General features: G+C 34.4%; 1 protein-coding gene across 1 annotated transcript in view; it reads right to left on the bottom strand.

Moving 5' to 3' along the window:
• Positions 1–15,593, bottom strand: part of LOC128030179 (CUB and sushi domain-containing protein 3) — a 231,452-nt gene that overhangs the window by 124,011 nt on the left and 91,848 nt on the right. The window contains exons 22-25 of the mRNA XM_052617664.1: positions 12,930–13,118; positions 11,934–12,103; positions 10,702–10,858; positions 4,656–4,847 (exon numbers count right to left, since the gene is read on the bottom strand). Of these exons, the coding sequence (XP_052473624.1) occupies positions 4,656–4,847; positions 10,702–10,858; positions 11,934–12,103; positions 12,930–13,118 (708 nt within the window). The remainder of the gene's footprint in view (positions 1–4,655; positions 4,848–10,701; positions 10,859–11,933; positions 12,104–12,929; positions 13,119–15,593) is intronic.

Here is a 15,593-nt window from a genome sequence, read left to right as displayed (position 1 = left end):
TGGAGATTATTTCTTATATCTTTTCAATAGCTTCTTTAGAGCTAGAGTGCGTATCTCTTTTTAAAATACTTTCATATATTCAAGTTCAATTTGCAGAGACAACTACCGTATTTTTCAGACTATACGTCGCACCTGAGTATTACTCGCATCAGTCCAAAAATACGTCATGATGAGGAAAAAAACATATATAAGTTGCACTGGACTATAAGTCGCATTTATTTAGCGCCCTCTCACGGCTGTAGACGGTAATGTTTTCTCTTGGTTCATTTCTCTCGGTTCATGTCAAATTAATTTTGATAAATAAGTTGCACCTGACTATAAGTCGCAGGACCAGCCAAACTATGAAAAAAGTGCGACTTATAGTCCGGAAAATACGGTAAGTAAACCATTCAAAGGTTGATTGCCCTGAAAAGTGTAAACAGTGACTCGGTGGCGATATCAAAACACTTTGTGCTTGAGCATCACAAGCGTAAAGCAATATTTTAAACTAACCAATCACGTGAGTTTGGGGCGGGACTATGCGTTTATTCAACCTGTGGTAGAGTGGGTGAAGAATATGGGAAACCTGTTTGAATACAGTTAATATTTTTGAAATTTTTCTGAAATTGATTTGTCTTACTGCATGAAAATATATAACCAGTTAATAGGACCTAAATATATATATATATATATATATATATATATATATATATATATATATATATATATATATATATATATATATATATATATATATATATATATATAGGTACATATTGGTACCTTTTGGAAGGGTACCAGAGACAACTTTTCTTTTTCTTGAGAGTATATGATATTATGGGTAAAAATGAATGTTGCGAAGTGTGATATTTCTCAGCTAACCACTTAAAACAATAACCAGGTTGTGCCACTAACAGACCAGCATTGCAATAAAGCCTGAATAATCAAAGTAAAATAATGCAGCCTAAAAATGCACAAACTAATTTTTCATACAATTTTCTAACAAGCCGCATCCTAGCAACTCCGAACACCTCATCATTCACCTAGCAATCATTCAAGCAACTCAGAACACCTTAGCAACCCTTAGGCTCATTCTAGCATCAATTCAAGCACATCAGAACACCCTGGCAACCACCTAGCCACACCCTAGCAACCAGTCAAGCAACAAAAGAACCACCCATAGACCATGAATTCACATCATCGACTTGTGCTTGCCTGAAATACTATTGTTATTAACAAAACATGAGGGTTGAAATAACAGTACATGGTCAACAACTAGCTGCTTAGTCATGGAGGAAAAACTCCAGAACCTTTAGCAAAATTAATATTGTATACTGCACTTTATAACTGCATGTGATCTGTTTTGTGAAGAGGAAAAATAACTGTATAAAGTGAGGCATTTATCAGCTAGCTTTTGAATGAAATATTTAGTACAGCCTCAATGTGCACTATTTTGACGTCTGAATTCCCAAGGTGCTGTCATGAGAGCAAGCAGACCCTTGAGGCAAGCTTCCAGCATCTGCTCACCGGAAACCATCTGCACAGAGCATGGCTACTTCATTCTGACTGCTCTGTCCTTCATCAATTTCATCATAAAAAGGCAAGTTTATGCTGGACTATCATAAATACCGACAACACTATGAGACCAACTAACTTACGTGTAGTTCTTTAGTTTGCCTGGGACTGAAGTGCTTTGAGACAGAGGCCTTGTTCTGAAAACATTGTGATCTACCTGTGCTGACTACATACTGTAGGTAGTTGTGGTAGAATCTTTAGTGATATGCAAGTGACTTATTTGGACTTACTGTAAAGACAATTCCCAGATGAAAGAAAAGCAATCAAACAAACAAATATGGCACATTTTCCAGGCCGGTTTATGCTGGTTAGGGACACCTGGCTGGTAGACCAGTAAAGTCACTCTGTTCATTACAGAAGACAGTTTCTACATTGGGAAATTAATAAATAAAAAGCTACCTTTACCTCACAATTCTACCTTTTTTTCCTTGAAATTCCTAATGTACATCTCACAATTCTGACTTTTTACTCTTTTTTTTTCAGATTTCTGAGCTTATATTATATATTTATATTATTTTTCAAAATTAATATATAAAATGCAATTCTGACTTCTCTCAAAATTGTGCGGTATAAACTTAAAATCGCTAGTTTTTATGCGTTTTAAAATGATTTTTTTTTGGTAAAATGGTCATGCAGCACGACAAATAAATTTTTGAAAGTATATATAATCCATGTGGTTTCAAAACAGCATGTTGGATCACTGAGAATTTATATATATGTGTGTATATATACGGACTCATACTCATACTCATTGTGCTGTCACACAGGACGCGTTTGCAGTCCGCTACTCGGTACGTAAACGATTGCTGCACTGCTGCTGATATACTGCTCCTGGAACGCACTGACGGACCACAACCGCGTGAACGCTGGAATCCGTTAAAATGGGTGCGTAAAATAAATACGAAATGCATACGCACCGCAGACGGATTATGTGTGAAACAGGTGTGCGTTTGAAAAAGGCAAGGTTGTTTGCACCTTGTGCAATGTAGAATTAGTTTACAGCTTTCTCAAGCAGTTTGTGATGACTTTTGGAAACAGGTGATGAGCCCCTGGTCTAATGCACCACCTGTCTTGAGAAACACGTTCTCCAAGACTTAACGTTACTTTTAGTCATTATTTTATTTCGGTAGCACACAAAATCCGAAATGCATTCTGCAGAATTCAAATGAGCCATTTTAATCTAGATTAATCCAAGATTACAGTGAGATGAATCTATATTTAAAAAATGTATCTATGCCCACCACTAATATATATATATATATATATATATATATATATATATATATATATATATATATATATATATATATATATATATATATATATATATATATATATATATTGATAGAGTATAGCAGCCCATATATTGTAGCCATGCTTAATGAGTACAAAAGTGCCTAAGACATACTTATACTGTCTTATACCAACCACCAATATTCTTGAAAGGGCTAATGCCTTGCTAGTTAAACTAGTGGAGGAGCATGCAGATGCTGTAATGTGATTAGGTTAAAAAGTTTGAGCATCTCAGTTAACTATAATTATGCAGCTGGTGGCCAAATTGCCATCCTGGACAACATCCCAATCTGGGAAGCAGCAAATAGCGTCCAAAACACAACATTTGCTGGTCTTTTCAACACAAATGAGTATGTACTCAAAAAACCATTTTCCCTATGAGTATTTCAAGTTTGTAGTGTAAATCTCAAGGATACGTGAGCAAAAGATTATCTAGTCACTATCACAAGCTCAGGACATTAAACTCAGGATTTGAGCAATGATCCAATCTCTGATTAACAATGCAAATGAATCCTTGAACCGCAGAAATATAAAACACAACCAGTAAACATCTAAGCTAGCATTGCTAAGCTAAATGTTTTGTAGTTCTCATATGACCAAACAAGCAGGTGACAATAAGATGATATACTGCACGTTAACAAGAAATCAATAATGCAACATATTTATAGTAATAAACATTCCTGGTGCATTATTCATGCAAATTAAAAACTACTTGCTGCAGCTCTGAAATTACTTTGCATTTATAATCAATATATTGAATCATGTAGAAACTAAAAATGTATTTAAAAAATATTTAAAAATGATTTCTTTTAATAAATTTCATTTAAATTTAATGCAATTTTAATAATAAATTGTTGTATATATTTAACTGTTAATTTCTCTCATTTCTATATTGTTTAACAGTAAAAAATAAATTTATTATTTATGTCTTGAATCATGTAGATTTTTTATTTTTATTAATTTATGTTTTTATTTTAATATACATGTACATTTGTATTTTAATACATTTACATTTGTAAAATAAAAAGTTTACAAATAACATTATTATGAACTAAATACAATGTAGTAACTTTAACTTTCCGTAAAGCTGCATTGCAATGATTTGCATTATGAAATGCGCTATTTAAATAAACTTGAATTGAACAATGAAAAATGCTTAAAAATTTTTAGTTGATGATACCTAATGCAACTAAAGTCAATGAACTGAGCCTTACTGTAAAGCATAACCATGGTTTACTTAAAGTTGTCTCTACTGGCATAAATTAAATTACTCAGAAACTGAAAAAATGTAAGTCTTGTGTTCACAAAGTCTTGAAGCAGCTGTACAAGGTGTCAAAAACAACTACAATTACGTTAATCTTCACAATGCATCGGGATCAAAGTTTAATTGGGTAAAATGTGTAAGACGGAGAGGGACTGAAATCAGGCTGTAAACGCATCAAACACAGAGCTGCCGTTAACGCCGGTGCAAGGCGCGTGACGGATTCTAGTAGATCCATTATTCACAACAAAAACCTGCAAGGTGTTTGCAGTCACACAACGGACAGAGCTGCATGTGCAATTAAGTGGAATCCATGTAAGGACAAATGCTCAAGATTGAGGATGCAAAATGCACTGGCTGTGTTTGGAACAAAACTAACTAGCTTATTGAGTACTGTACACAAATTATAGTGCATGCTATTTTTAAATGATAAGTGAAAGAAAATGCATTTTTGTTTTTTATATACTGCAGATAATTATGTTAGTAAGATATTCCGCACACAGCCGATGTCTCATCCTGCTTTATTTGAAGGGTTGCAATGGATTACCTATGCATGAGGGGAGCGGGTGGTCCCACGTCCGTCTCTCACCAGTCATACATCTCAATATGCTGCTGCCATGGAGACTGTAGCCAGGATCACAGTGATATGTGACTACGCTGCCAGCAAAGTGGCCTTGGTCACTGATTTTGGATCCAAATTGAGGCACACCAGGTTCGTCACAATGAGAAAGTTCAAAACCTGGAGGAGAAAAGCATGCGAAAGGAACATAAGTGGGGGGTTTTAATGATTTCAAGATTACTGATTTCAGATTAAAACTTCTTGCTTGGGGACATCTTACCATGTATTTATCATTTTCATTATTCATCACCCCCTTTTCCCCCTCCTTTTTACTATTCAGCTTTTTATCTTTTATATATATGTGTGTGTGTGTGTGTGTGTGTGGGCATGTTTTTGTGTCATATCAGGACACAACTCTGTATAATGACATGGGTATGACACAGGTATTACAAGGAGAGGGTGACTTATGAGGACATAACCCATGTCCCCATTTTCCAAAACGCTTATAAATCATACAGAATGAAGTTTTTTTGAGAAAGTAAAAATGCACAACGTTTCCTGTGAGGGTAAGGGTTAGGTGTAGGGTTGTATAATATACAGTTTGTACAGTATAAAAACCGATACACCTATGGGATGAACACACTTTTCACAAAAACAAACGTGTTTTCATTTTGGAGTGGAGTAACCCTTTAAGCTAAATAGTGGACTTTAGTAATTTAGTGGACTTTAATAAATCTGACCATCATACTGCAATCCATTTATTTTTCTTTCTCTTTTATTTCAAATATTTTGCATGTTCATATGTTTTGCAGAAATTATTATTATACTCTTTTACAAAAATTAAACTGACATAATTTCCTTCACACACAGCAATTTTGCAGCTGTTAAGATTTATTCAAAAGTTATTGCACTTGGTTTTCAAAAGTAAAAATACAACACTGAACTTAAAAATATATTTACATTTAATATTGATATATTTATATATATTATCACACACAAACCTAAATAAATTAGAGAGAGTGAGAAATGTGTGTTCTAAGAACATTTATTTTCTAAAAGTTGACATTAGTCATGCATTTCACACGCTCTCTAATTTATTAAGGTTTGTGTGTGATAATGTGGCCATGGTTGAAGAAACATGCAGCCGATACTTTAGAGACCACCCAGCAAGGTGTGGAATTGCCCCAAGCTGCTGGAGTTCAAAACAGAGTACAAGACCAGAGGCATGCGCATCCAAACATGCTTGCTGAGCATTTCATTTCAAAACCACGGGTATTATTATGAAATCGGTCCTCCCTACTGCTACTGGATAAAAATGTCCACTCTTCTGGAATGGTTTTCACTAGATGTTGGAACAAGGATGTAGGAATTTGCTCATTCAGAGAAAACAGCAGTACTATTAACCTGTTAACGGTCACTCACGTTTTTGAAGATAGACTTGAATGTGCATGATACAAACCTAAATTTTTATATTTCATGACTGAAAACATTTTGTAACATGATTTTGATGTGCCATTTACATGGTAATGCAATGTCTGATTTTAAAATGGGTTTTGAAGGAAGAATTTTGAGATTTTATGTTTTCAAGTGATATATAACTTCTGATGATTTCTAAAATGTGATAGAGAAAAAGGCAACGAGGAAGTCTTTTTTTTAAACAAAGGTCAAAGCTCCTTTTCTAATGTAGATTTCTGAGGGTGCACTCTTGTACTAATTTTTAACAAAAAATATTGGTATAATATATATTTGGGAGTCTTAGACCTTTCCAACGATATATAGTTTGTCAAGATTAGATTAAATTTGATTGTAATATAGTATAGTCAACGTAGGCGGGGGGACATTTAACAGGTTAATCAAAGTATCAAAAAAGTGGGTGCTCAGATACTTTTGTAATGTGTAAAAATAAAACTGTAATGAAGTTCTTAATTGTCTTTCTGCTTCATAAAAATCATATCAATCATTTCAACAAAGTTAACTTCTAAAATCAACTGAACTGCAGGGCTGCAAAATTGTCCCCGAGCTTCCAAATGAAGTTCCCACTCTCTCCTTTCTGATTTGTGCAATTAAATTTAACAAGTAAACACAATTTCCTGTGTATTTCCTTTGTCATATACAATTACAGAGAACAGGAGCACAAATAATATGATTCCAACCGTTTAATCCTAATCAGATCGTAATGAGAGAATGATACAGCTAATTAATTCATTAAAACTAGGTGTGGGTGAAAGTCCATCAGGAGTTACTCTCCCAGCGGACCGACACACAGCGTTATGAAATTCACTTTGAGTCTGCATAATGCAACCTTGTTATGCACATAAAACAATAATAAATCCACAGCCATAATAATATTCACATTTATATGAACACACAGCCTGATAATACTGTGAGACAATAACATGAGCGACACTGTGCCTGCTAATTAAGACTGGAGATGAAAATACAGAAGATGTTATAAAGAGTTTATGGATAATATCAGATCCATTCAGCTGTAAAAACTAGTCTTGTGTGAGAACTCATATCATATCAGACAGCACTAGCAGAATTAATCAAGAGAATATCACATTAATGATGATATTGATACAGTAAACTCAGAAAGTACAGTGCTTTTGACTACTGGCATAGATTTTTTTTCTTTATGTTTTTAAAAGAAGTCTCTTCTGCTCACCAAGGCTGCATTTGTTTGATTAAATGCAGTAAAACATTAATATTGTGAAATATTATAACAATTTTAAAAGAACTGTTTTGTATATAAATATATTTTAAAATGCAATTTATTCTTATGACAAAGCTGAATTTTCAGAAATTATACAATTTCATGAAACATATCAATGTTTTTATTATCCATGTTGAAAAATTGTGACAATATCCACATTATGTATTATAAAACATAATATTTATGTGATGCTATGTGTTACTGGAAAAATAAAAATAACAAATAAAATGACAATTATTTCCATGTTCTTGCATCAAAATATTTGTTTATGATGAGCTCTCTATTTCTATCACACTTTCCTTCACAAATGCACACAGATACTGTACAGTACAGACACACACTCGCTCACACAGAAACATGTTGTCAGTGCTGCTCTGGTGATTTTTAGCAGTAAAACAGTTTAACAACTTAAAAGCTACATGTCATTTCTGTTCTTGAAGCAGATTAATTTACAGTTTCGCTATTAGTTGAGACTCTGCCGTCCGAACTCTGTTGAGAGACGCACACACTCAGGTAATTCACATACTTTCAATCTCTCTCTCTGTCTCACAATTGCATTAATAACTGCACTGTTCTGCTATCACTGGCGCAAGCCTCAATTACTGAGTCTAAAATCATGTTGGAATTACAAAAGGAGGCATGGAACGACACGAGTTAGAAATTAATCCTACACACAAGAGCGTTTAACGGACAAAAGCCTCATGAATGTCTTGAAATACAACATCTAAACATTATTTGAGGTGTGGTAACCATAGTATAAGTGGAATACTTGACCCAGGTCTGTTGAATTATTGGAAAATAATGCATACCCGATGTATAGTTAATTATTTCAACTTTGCATTATTTTCTAATAATTCAATGACGTTAATTATAACATAACATAACATAACATAACGAATCAATTATTATTCAGACACTAGATATAATTTTAGATTTTGTTTTACTAGTGGGTGAGGATAGCAAAATAAAGTTAACTGTGATATATTAAACCCAAAAATCTTCATACAGTGGACTACCAGTAAAACTGATATAAACTTGGGACCAAAAATGATTCAGACACTTTGACCTGACCAAATATTATCTGACATTGTAAAGATGAATTTGTTCTGGCTCAGTTTAACTCTGAGTTCTTGTCATATTTTATTACCATTTTCTAAACTATAGCGAATAAACTGTGATAATGTGTGAAATGTTGAAGGTGTCTGAATACATTTTGGTTTGACTTATATAGTATATTATATTATATGATATTATATTATATTATGAAAAAAAAAATCTAACTGAAATGGTGAGACTAAAAAAGGGAGAAGCTTTTGGGTGAACTCTTCCTTTAAATAATACCTTGTTTTAAGTTCTCTTTCACTTTTCTATATTCTTTAGCACAGCTAAGGTCAAAATCCAAATGCACATTGTCAGTGCCTGATAGACAAATAAAAGGCTGTCAGTGTCAGTCAGTAAATGAGCAAGTCCATCTGAACGCCTCCAGCGCTGGGCATTAGTAAGTCACCCCTCCATTCTCAAAGAGCCAAAGTAGTGCTCAATATCACCATTAACCTCATTCACAATCATGTTTTCTGCACTCTGGGATGTTACTGTTACTTGACCACCAGCTATAGTCCTGCAGCAGAGCCTATGAACGCTTTATGATTAAGATATTAACACAATTTAGAAAACTTCTCTTGAGAAAAAGAAAAACCTATAATTTCAAACAAAGGAAATTAAGAGTCTCTGTGCTTTCTCAATGGCACTAATAATCCATGCATAAGATGCAGCTAATTCAAAGGGTTTTATTTAAAAAGCAATAAACCATGTGTGTGGTGTAGCGCGTACTGGGAACAATTATACAGTTCAAGAAGACAATGAAATGAAGACATTAATCCAGAAATGAAAATTAATTGAGCGAATATATTCCGCTGTGAGGTGAGAGGTGGCTTATGACAAAGATTGAGAGGGAGAAGGAGATCTCATTCATATCTGTAGGCATTCACACCTAGTAAATGTGTGTAAAAAAATTACTACACTTGCCCAATAATGCTGTATTGACAACTACATTATTTAGTTGTAATTATTTTGCTGCCCTCTATATTTGTGACAAACTGAACAACAATTGTTTGGCTTATTTTTCTTTGACATACAGTTCAGATGTCATATTTTCAGTCATTTACATCCACAATGGACAGATTATCTGTCTTAGAATTTGATAAAACTTTTGTTCCTAATAAAGATACAGGTTAACATTTGAGTAAATCACTTGTATTAGCAAACAGTAACATTTTCATTATTTACAAAAGCTAATTTTTTATTACATTTGACACTTGGTGAGTGTTAATTTGAGACAATATTTGTACAATATCAGTGCACTGACAGCATCCTAAATGTAAACCTTTATACGTACACTACTGTTCAAATGTTTGGAGTTGGTAAGACTTTTATCCAGCAAGGATGACTTAAATTGAATAAAATTGACAGTGAAGACATTTATTATCTTATTAGACATTTAAAATAAAACAATGTATCAAATCATATTAGAATGATAGCAGAATAATGCAGCAAAAAAGCATATTAGAATGTTTTTTGAAGGATCATGTGACCTTAAAAAAAAAACTATGCGTTACCAGAATAAATTATATTTTAAAATACAATCAAATAGAAACATATTCTAAATTATACTAATATTTCACAATACTGATTTTTTTCTTTTTCTTTTTTACTGTATTTTAGGTCAAATAAATGCAGCCTTAGTGAGCAGAAGAGATTTCTTCCAAAAACATTAAAAACTGACCGCAAACTTTTGAATAAGAAATACTGGAACTTTTGTATGGGTGCAGGGGTTCATCCCCACAATGGACTCCCATTTATAAGTAAATTATGGTGAAGCACTGTGTGAGAAAAATCTGTTTTAATTTAAGCTTTATGAAAAACAGATGGGACTAATAAAAGTAGAGTCATTTGCACTCTTGGTAGGACTGAATTTAATTATCATCAAAGCTCATCAAGTCTGAAATATTAGTGAAAAACTGTTGATGTTACATGTCCCACTCAATTATTGCTTCCGTTAGCTTGTGGGCAACACACGACTATAGTTTCAGGAGTTTCTGAGCTCTACACATGAATTTGTGAACAGCCCAAATGAACTTAACCGAAATGTCTATAGCATGTGCTTCATGCACGCATATTGACTCTACTTTCACTTTTGAGTAATACAAGCTACACCGTGCAGGCAGGTTGTGACAGATTAGGTCAGATTAGGTTGTGATTGGAAGCTAATGTGTGTGTTTCTATAAGCAGTGTGGGAGAAAGCAAGAATACGAGAAGACTTACTGCTGTAAACCAGCTTAAAACCCTCAGCCGTATCCTCTTGATCAGAATAAAACTCCAGCCACAGGTGATTGGACGTGCTGGTCAATGACTGACCCAACATAGAGGAACCTGAGAAACCTCCCAGAACTTCTGCCGTGTTGTCTGGACCATCATACAACTGGGGAAACAGACCAGACAAATCTATAGTGTTTAAGGTTTTACTAATATTATGAAAAACATGCAGTTTTGAAAAAATTGGTAATTGAATGTTATAAAAAAATAAAAATAAAAATTAAGGGAGTTATATTTTTTATCATTTTGCAAACATTATGAGAATGTTACTTTCAAACGTTCTCCGAATTATTTGAAATAAGTAGCAAGCAGTCTAAAAAAAAACAAAAAACATTAGACTAACATCCAACTAAGGCCCCGTGCACACAGAGGCGCGTTTAGCTGTATACACATACATCTTGTATCGTATCGTATCGTCCACACAGATCCGGCGTTTTGGGATAGTGAAACCGATACTTTTTAAACCGATTCCCAGAGTGGATAAATCTAAAAACGCCACCCTTTTCATGTGGACAGTGAATATGTATATTTTCTGAAACAGGTGTCTTTTTATTAACTAACATTAACACAGATTAATAAATGTATTATTCCATGTTCTTGTGTATAACACGGACAAGGTTTGTGTGCATAGTCCAAGTCCTCTTCTTCATTTTTTGTGTATCTCTGTGCCAGAATTACAGTGCCACATACTGGTCTGGTGTGTATACTACATCGTTTTGTATCGGTTTCGCATGGACGCAGATATTTCTTGAGACTGGGAGAAAAAAGTTCGGATAAGGAAAGCTCTGGCTTTGTGTGGACGCAGCCAAAAATTTTTCAGAAAAACAATATATGAACAATATTCTGTTTTTGTGTTAAAATTCTGAAAACATTATTTAGGGCCAGAAAACGGTATGCGATTCTATTAACATTACTAGAAAAAAAAAAAAAAAAAAAAAAAAAAAAAAAAAGTTTGTTCGTAACATTGCCTGAACATTCTCTGTTAGGTGGGTTGGCATTAATTAATGTGTTACTAAGGAAACAATAGATTGCTTTAAGCATTTAAATCCATTGTAAATAGAAAAATATTGCCCAAAATAAATCATTTTTGATTAGATGATGTGTTTCAGGTACTTTTAGAATCAAATGAATGTGTTGCAAGCATGTGCAGACTCTGATATAGGTGTATACGCAGTACTTACCTTGAGAACGTCACCATGAGATAAATTAAAGGTGCTAGCTGTGATGTTGATTCCTTTTCCTGCCTGTACTTGAATGTTGTAGATGCACTCGTGGTTGTTCTCGTAATTGCGAGGGTAGTTTGGGGACAACAGGACACCGGCATTCTTGGAAATAGTTGAGCCGCACTCAGCTATGGACAACGGGGAACCATAGTGACTCAGTGGAACAGCAAAGCGTAAAAAGTGTAAATTTGGGGAAATAAAGAAAACAACTAGGTATTCAGAAAAAGACGACATGTCAAAACATGCAGTAGAACAACATATTTTGTCACCCCTTAGTTGCATTAGAGTAAGTACTGTATAAAAGCAATGCATTTAACTTGACCTTCGATTTTCAACATGAAGAAGAATTAACTTCTGTCATATAATTACACTGTCAAAGGGTATTCTTTATTTTATATAAATAAATACCACATTTATTTCAATAACTTGATGTGATCTACTGAATTAACTAATAAACCAATTAATTATTTTTCAAAATTGCAAATAAAACAAAGATTTGAGTACGTTTTAGAAGAAAATAGTATTTCAGTCTAAGAAATTGGACTCAAAATTAAACCAAATTTACTTCCAAACTAGATGCAAATGACTAAATTAAACATATAATGTATTTGCATGTTATAACAATTAGGATAACAGCATTTAAACTGTTTTTCAAATAACTATTACTAAAAGAAGAATACACTACATCAGTAAGTGTTTTTGAAAACATTTCACAATAAAATACAATTGCAGTCTTTCCAATTAATTGTCCGTTTCCAATTATTTGTGTATAATACATATAATAGTTTGTATTATACTGTGCAGCATGCTTTGAGTAGTAAACTACTACTCGATTCAGAACATACAGTGTATATATACACAACTCAATAGCCTGTCGTCACTGAACTCAAATGCAACCATGGAGACTGGTCAAACTCTGGACGTCCAAGCAAATGAGAGCAGCTGACCACGTACCCACACACCTTGGCAGAGGTGCACTCCATATGCGCCGCCCACCGCCCAGGCAAGTGATTTCTCGGGCACCCTGCAGGCGATAACCAGGGTCACAGGAGAACGTCAGAGTGTCACCGATGCCAAATCTGCCACCGCTGTGCCTGCCAAACTGGGGCACACCAGGGTCCTCACATGGCTCCAAATCATATTCTGAAAAAGCAAAAGGTTTAGCCGGAAACCTAGTTGACCTCATTTGCTGGTGCATTATGTTATACAGGCTGAACTTTATTGTATTCTAAAACTTACTGTAATATGGCTTTGCAGGATATGACTAACATGTAAACTGTAAAAACCAGGACTCTATTCTGAACCCTAGTGATCTGTTGACATAGGCAGCATTTTTAAGGAATAGTTCTCCCAGACATTTACAGACCCTAGGGCAATCCAAGATGTATAGATTTGGAGAAATGTAACATTGCGTCACTTTTACCAATGGATCCCCTGAGGTGAATGGGTGCCGTCAGAATGAGAGTACAAAGAGCTGATAAAAACATCACAATAATCTACAAGCAATCCACACCACTCCAGTCCATCAGTGTCTTGTGAATTGAAAAGCTGTGTGTCTGTAATAAACAGATCCATCAAGACGTTTTGATTTCTGGGTAAAATAAGAGTCCCGCATCCACAATATTGCTTTCTCCAGTGAAAAAGTCATCTTGCCTGAATCAAGAGAGAAATATGCACAGGTCAAGCACTGTTTACAAGCAAAGATCAAAAGTTCAAAACAGCTCTAAAAATATATGTAGGTAGAATCTGATGTGAGAGACAACAGGAGATTAAATTTTTCGCTGAAGGAAGTGTTATTATTGATTATTACTGACTTATATTTTGGGAGCGACTGTTAAGGTGCTTTAATGATGGATTTATTTCTTAAAAACAAGCATTTTTTCACAAGATGTTAACTGATGGACTGGATTGGTGTGGATTACTTGTTTACTATTTATGTTTTATCAGCTGTTTGGACTCTCATTCTGACGGCACCCATTCACTGCAGAGGATCTATTGTTGAGCACTGGTAAAGCTAAATTTCTCCAAACCTGTTCTGATGAAGAAACAAACTCATCTCCATCTTGGATGGCCTGAGTACATCCTAATATAAGCTGTTTTTAGGCAAAAAGAAAGTTTTGAGTTCTGAAACTTAAAGAATGTTTTTATAGTACAATTACCTTTTATATGTCAAAAGATCAAGGGAATTTTGATTTCTCAGTTCTTAACCCTTTAACCCTCTGAGGTTCGAGGTGATTTTGAGATGTTTTGACATGCCCTATACCATTAGTCATATACCATTAGCTTAGCATGCTAAAGTCCTATTGTCATGCATTTGCTAGAAGAATTATCACAACAGTTATTAAAATGTTTTGAAATTCGTTCCTGATAAATGACACGCAGTTCTTCTTGTTGCTTTATTTAAGCATGGTACTTCAGTCTTTATAATTAAATAATGTCTTGTGTAACATCACATCATGATTCACAGAGTAAACAGAGAGTGAACATTTACCCTCAGTTATTTGCAAGCACTCAAACGATCAATTAGAGCTATGATAGCAACAGTGTGAATCATTTACACATATGTAAATGATATGCAGAAACGATTAGTGTAGGATCGCAGCTGCGGTTTCAATTAGATCTTGGCGCAATGAGTTGGTCGATGGCAATGACATGAATTGCTTGTTTGTTTTTGTCTCCTCTGAGCTCTAATATCATATATTAAAATCTATTTAGAAACTCAATAGATTTCATATTATGTAAAGGTATCAGTTCTTGTTCCTGAACTTTCAACATTAAGGCTGGAATGCTAATGGTGGAAAGCTTTTGTCTGCATTTTCAGTCCTGATACTTTTTGCAACATGCATGTCTGCCTCTGTCAATCCCCCACCAATATTCAGTACCAGAAAAAGGTCAACCACTGTTTTAATCAGGTAATATATGTTAGGCTAATACAGGAACTTGGCTTCTGGATGATTGTATGGGTATTCATAACTCCAGTGCTTAATTAATGTATATGATGGCTCAAGTAAACATGAGCCAAACCCTATGGGGCTCTTCTCCAAAAATTGGCTTTCTATCAGAACAACATGTCCTCCAACAATGTATCATGCTGACCTAAAAAGAAATAGTTCAGCCAAAAATCTCTCTATCTGGAAGGTTGGTTTTCCCCCATATAACCAGTATTGTTTTAGTATCATAGATATAATATTATAGTTTTTGTAACATCTTAAATTAGATTTTATTAATGTATATTTATAAGGAGCATTACAAGGCACAAGTAAAGCATTAAACTACTTTTATAATGAATTAGATATAAAGGCTTTAAGTAAAGAGTTACCAAAAATGACTGTAACCAGTCATGAACAGAGATTCGGAGCAACTGCTTTAAAATACTGTTGGCTTCCTAGCGGTTTCTCGACTATGAGCTCATATTGAGATGTCAAATAGGTTTCTTTTCCACTTTTATGCCAAAAGGTACATCTACTAATTCCATTAGACAGCAGCCCAGTTGAAGCCAGTGCCCAGTGGGTATCTGGTGGTGACCGTGCAGCGCAGCAGGATGATCCAGTGGGGATCTGTGACTAATGAAAAACTCAGCCCAAAGCCAGCTCTGATATCAGCCAGCAGTTCACCGCT

This window comes from Carassius gibelio, chromosome A16 (assembly GCF_023724105.1).
Source record: "Carassius gibelio isolate Cgi1373 ecotype wild population from Czech Republic chromosome A16, carGib1.2-hapl.c, whole genome shotgun sequence".
In the NCBI taxonomy this organism is placed as follows: domain Eukaryota; kingdom Metazoa; phylum Chordata; class Actinopteri; order Cypriniformes; family Cyprinidae; genus Carassius; species Carassius gibelio.
This window is presented reverse-complemented; position numbering and strand designations above follow the sequence as displayed.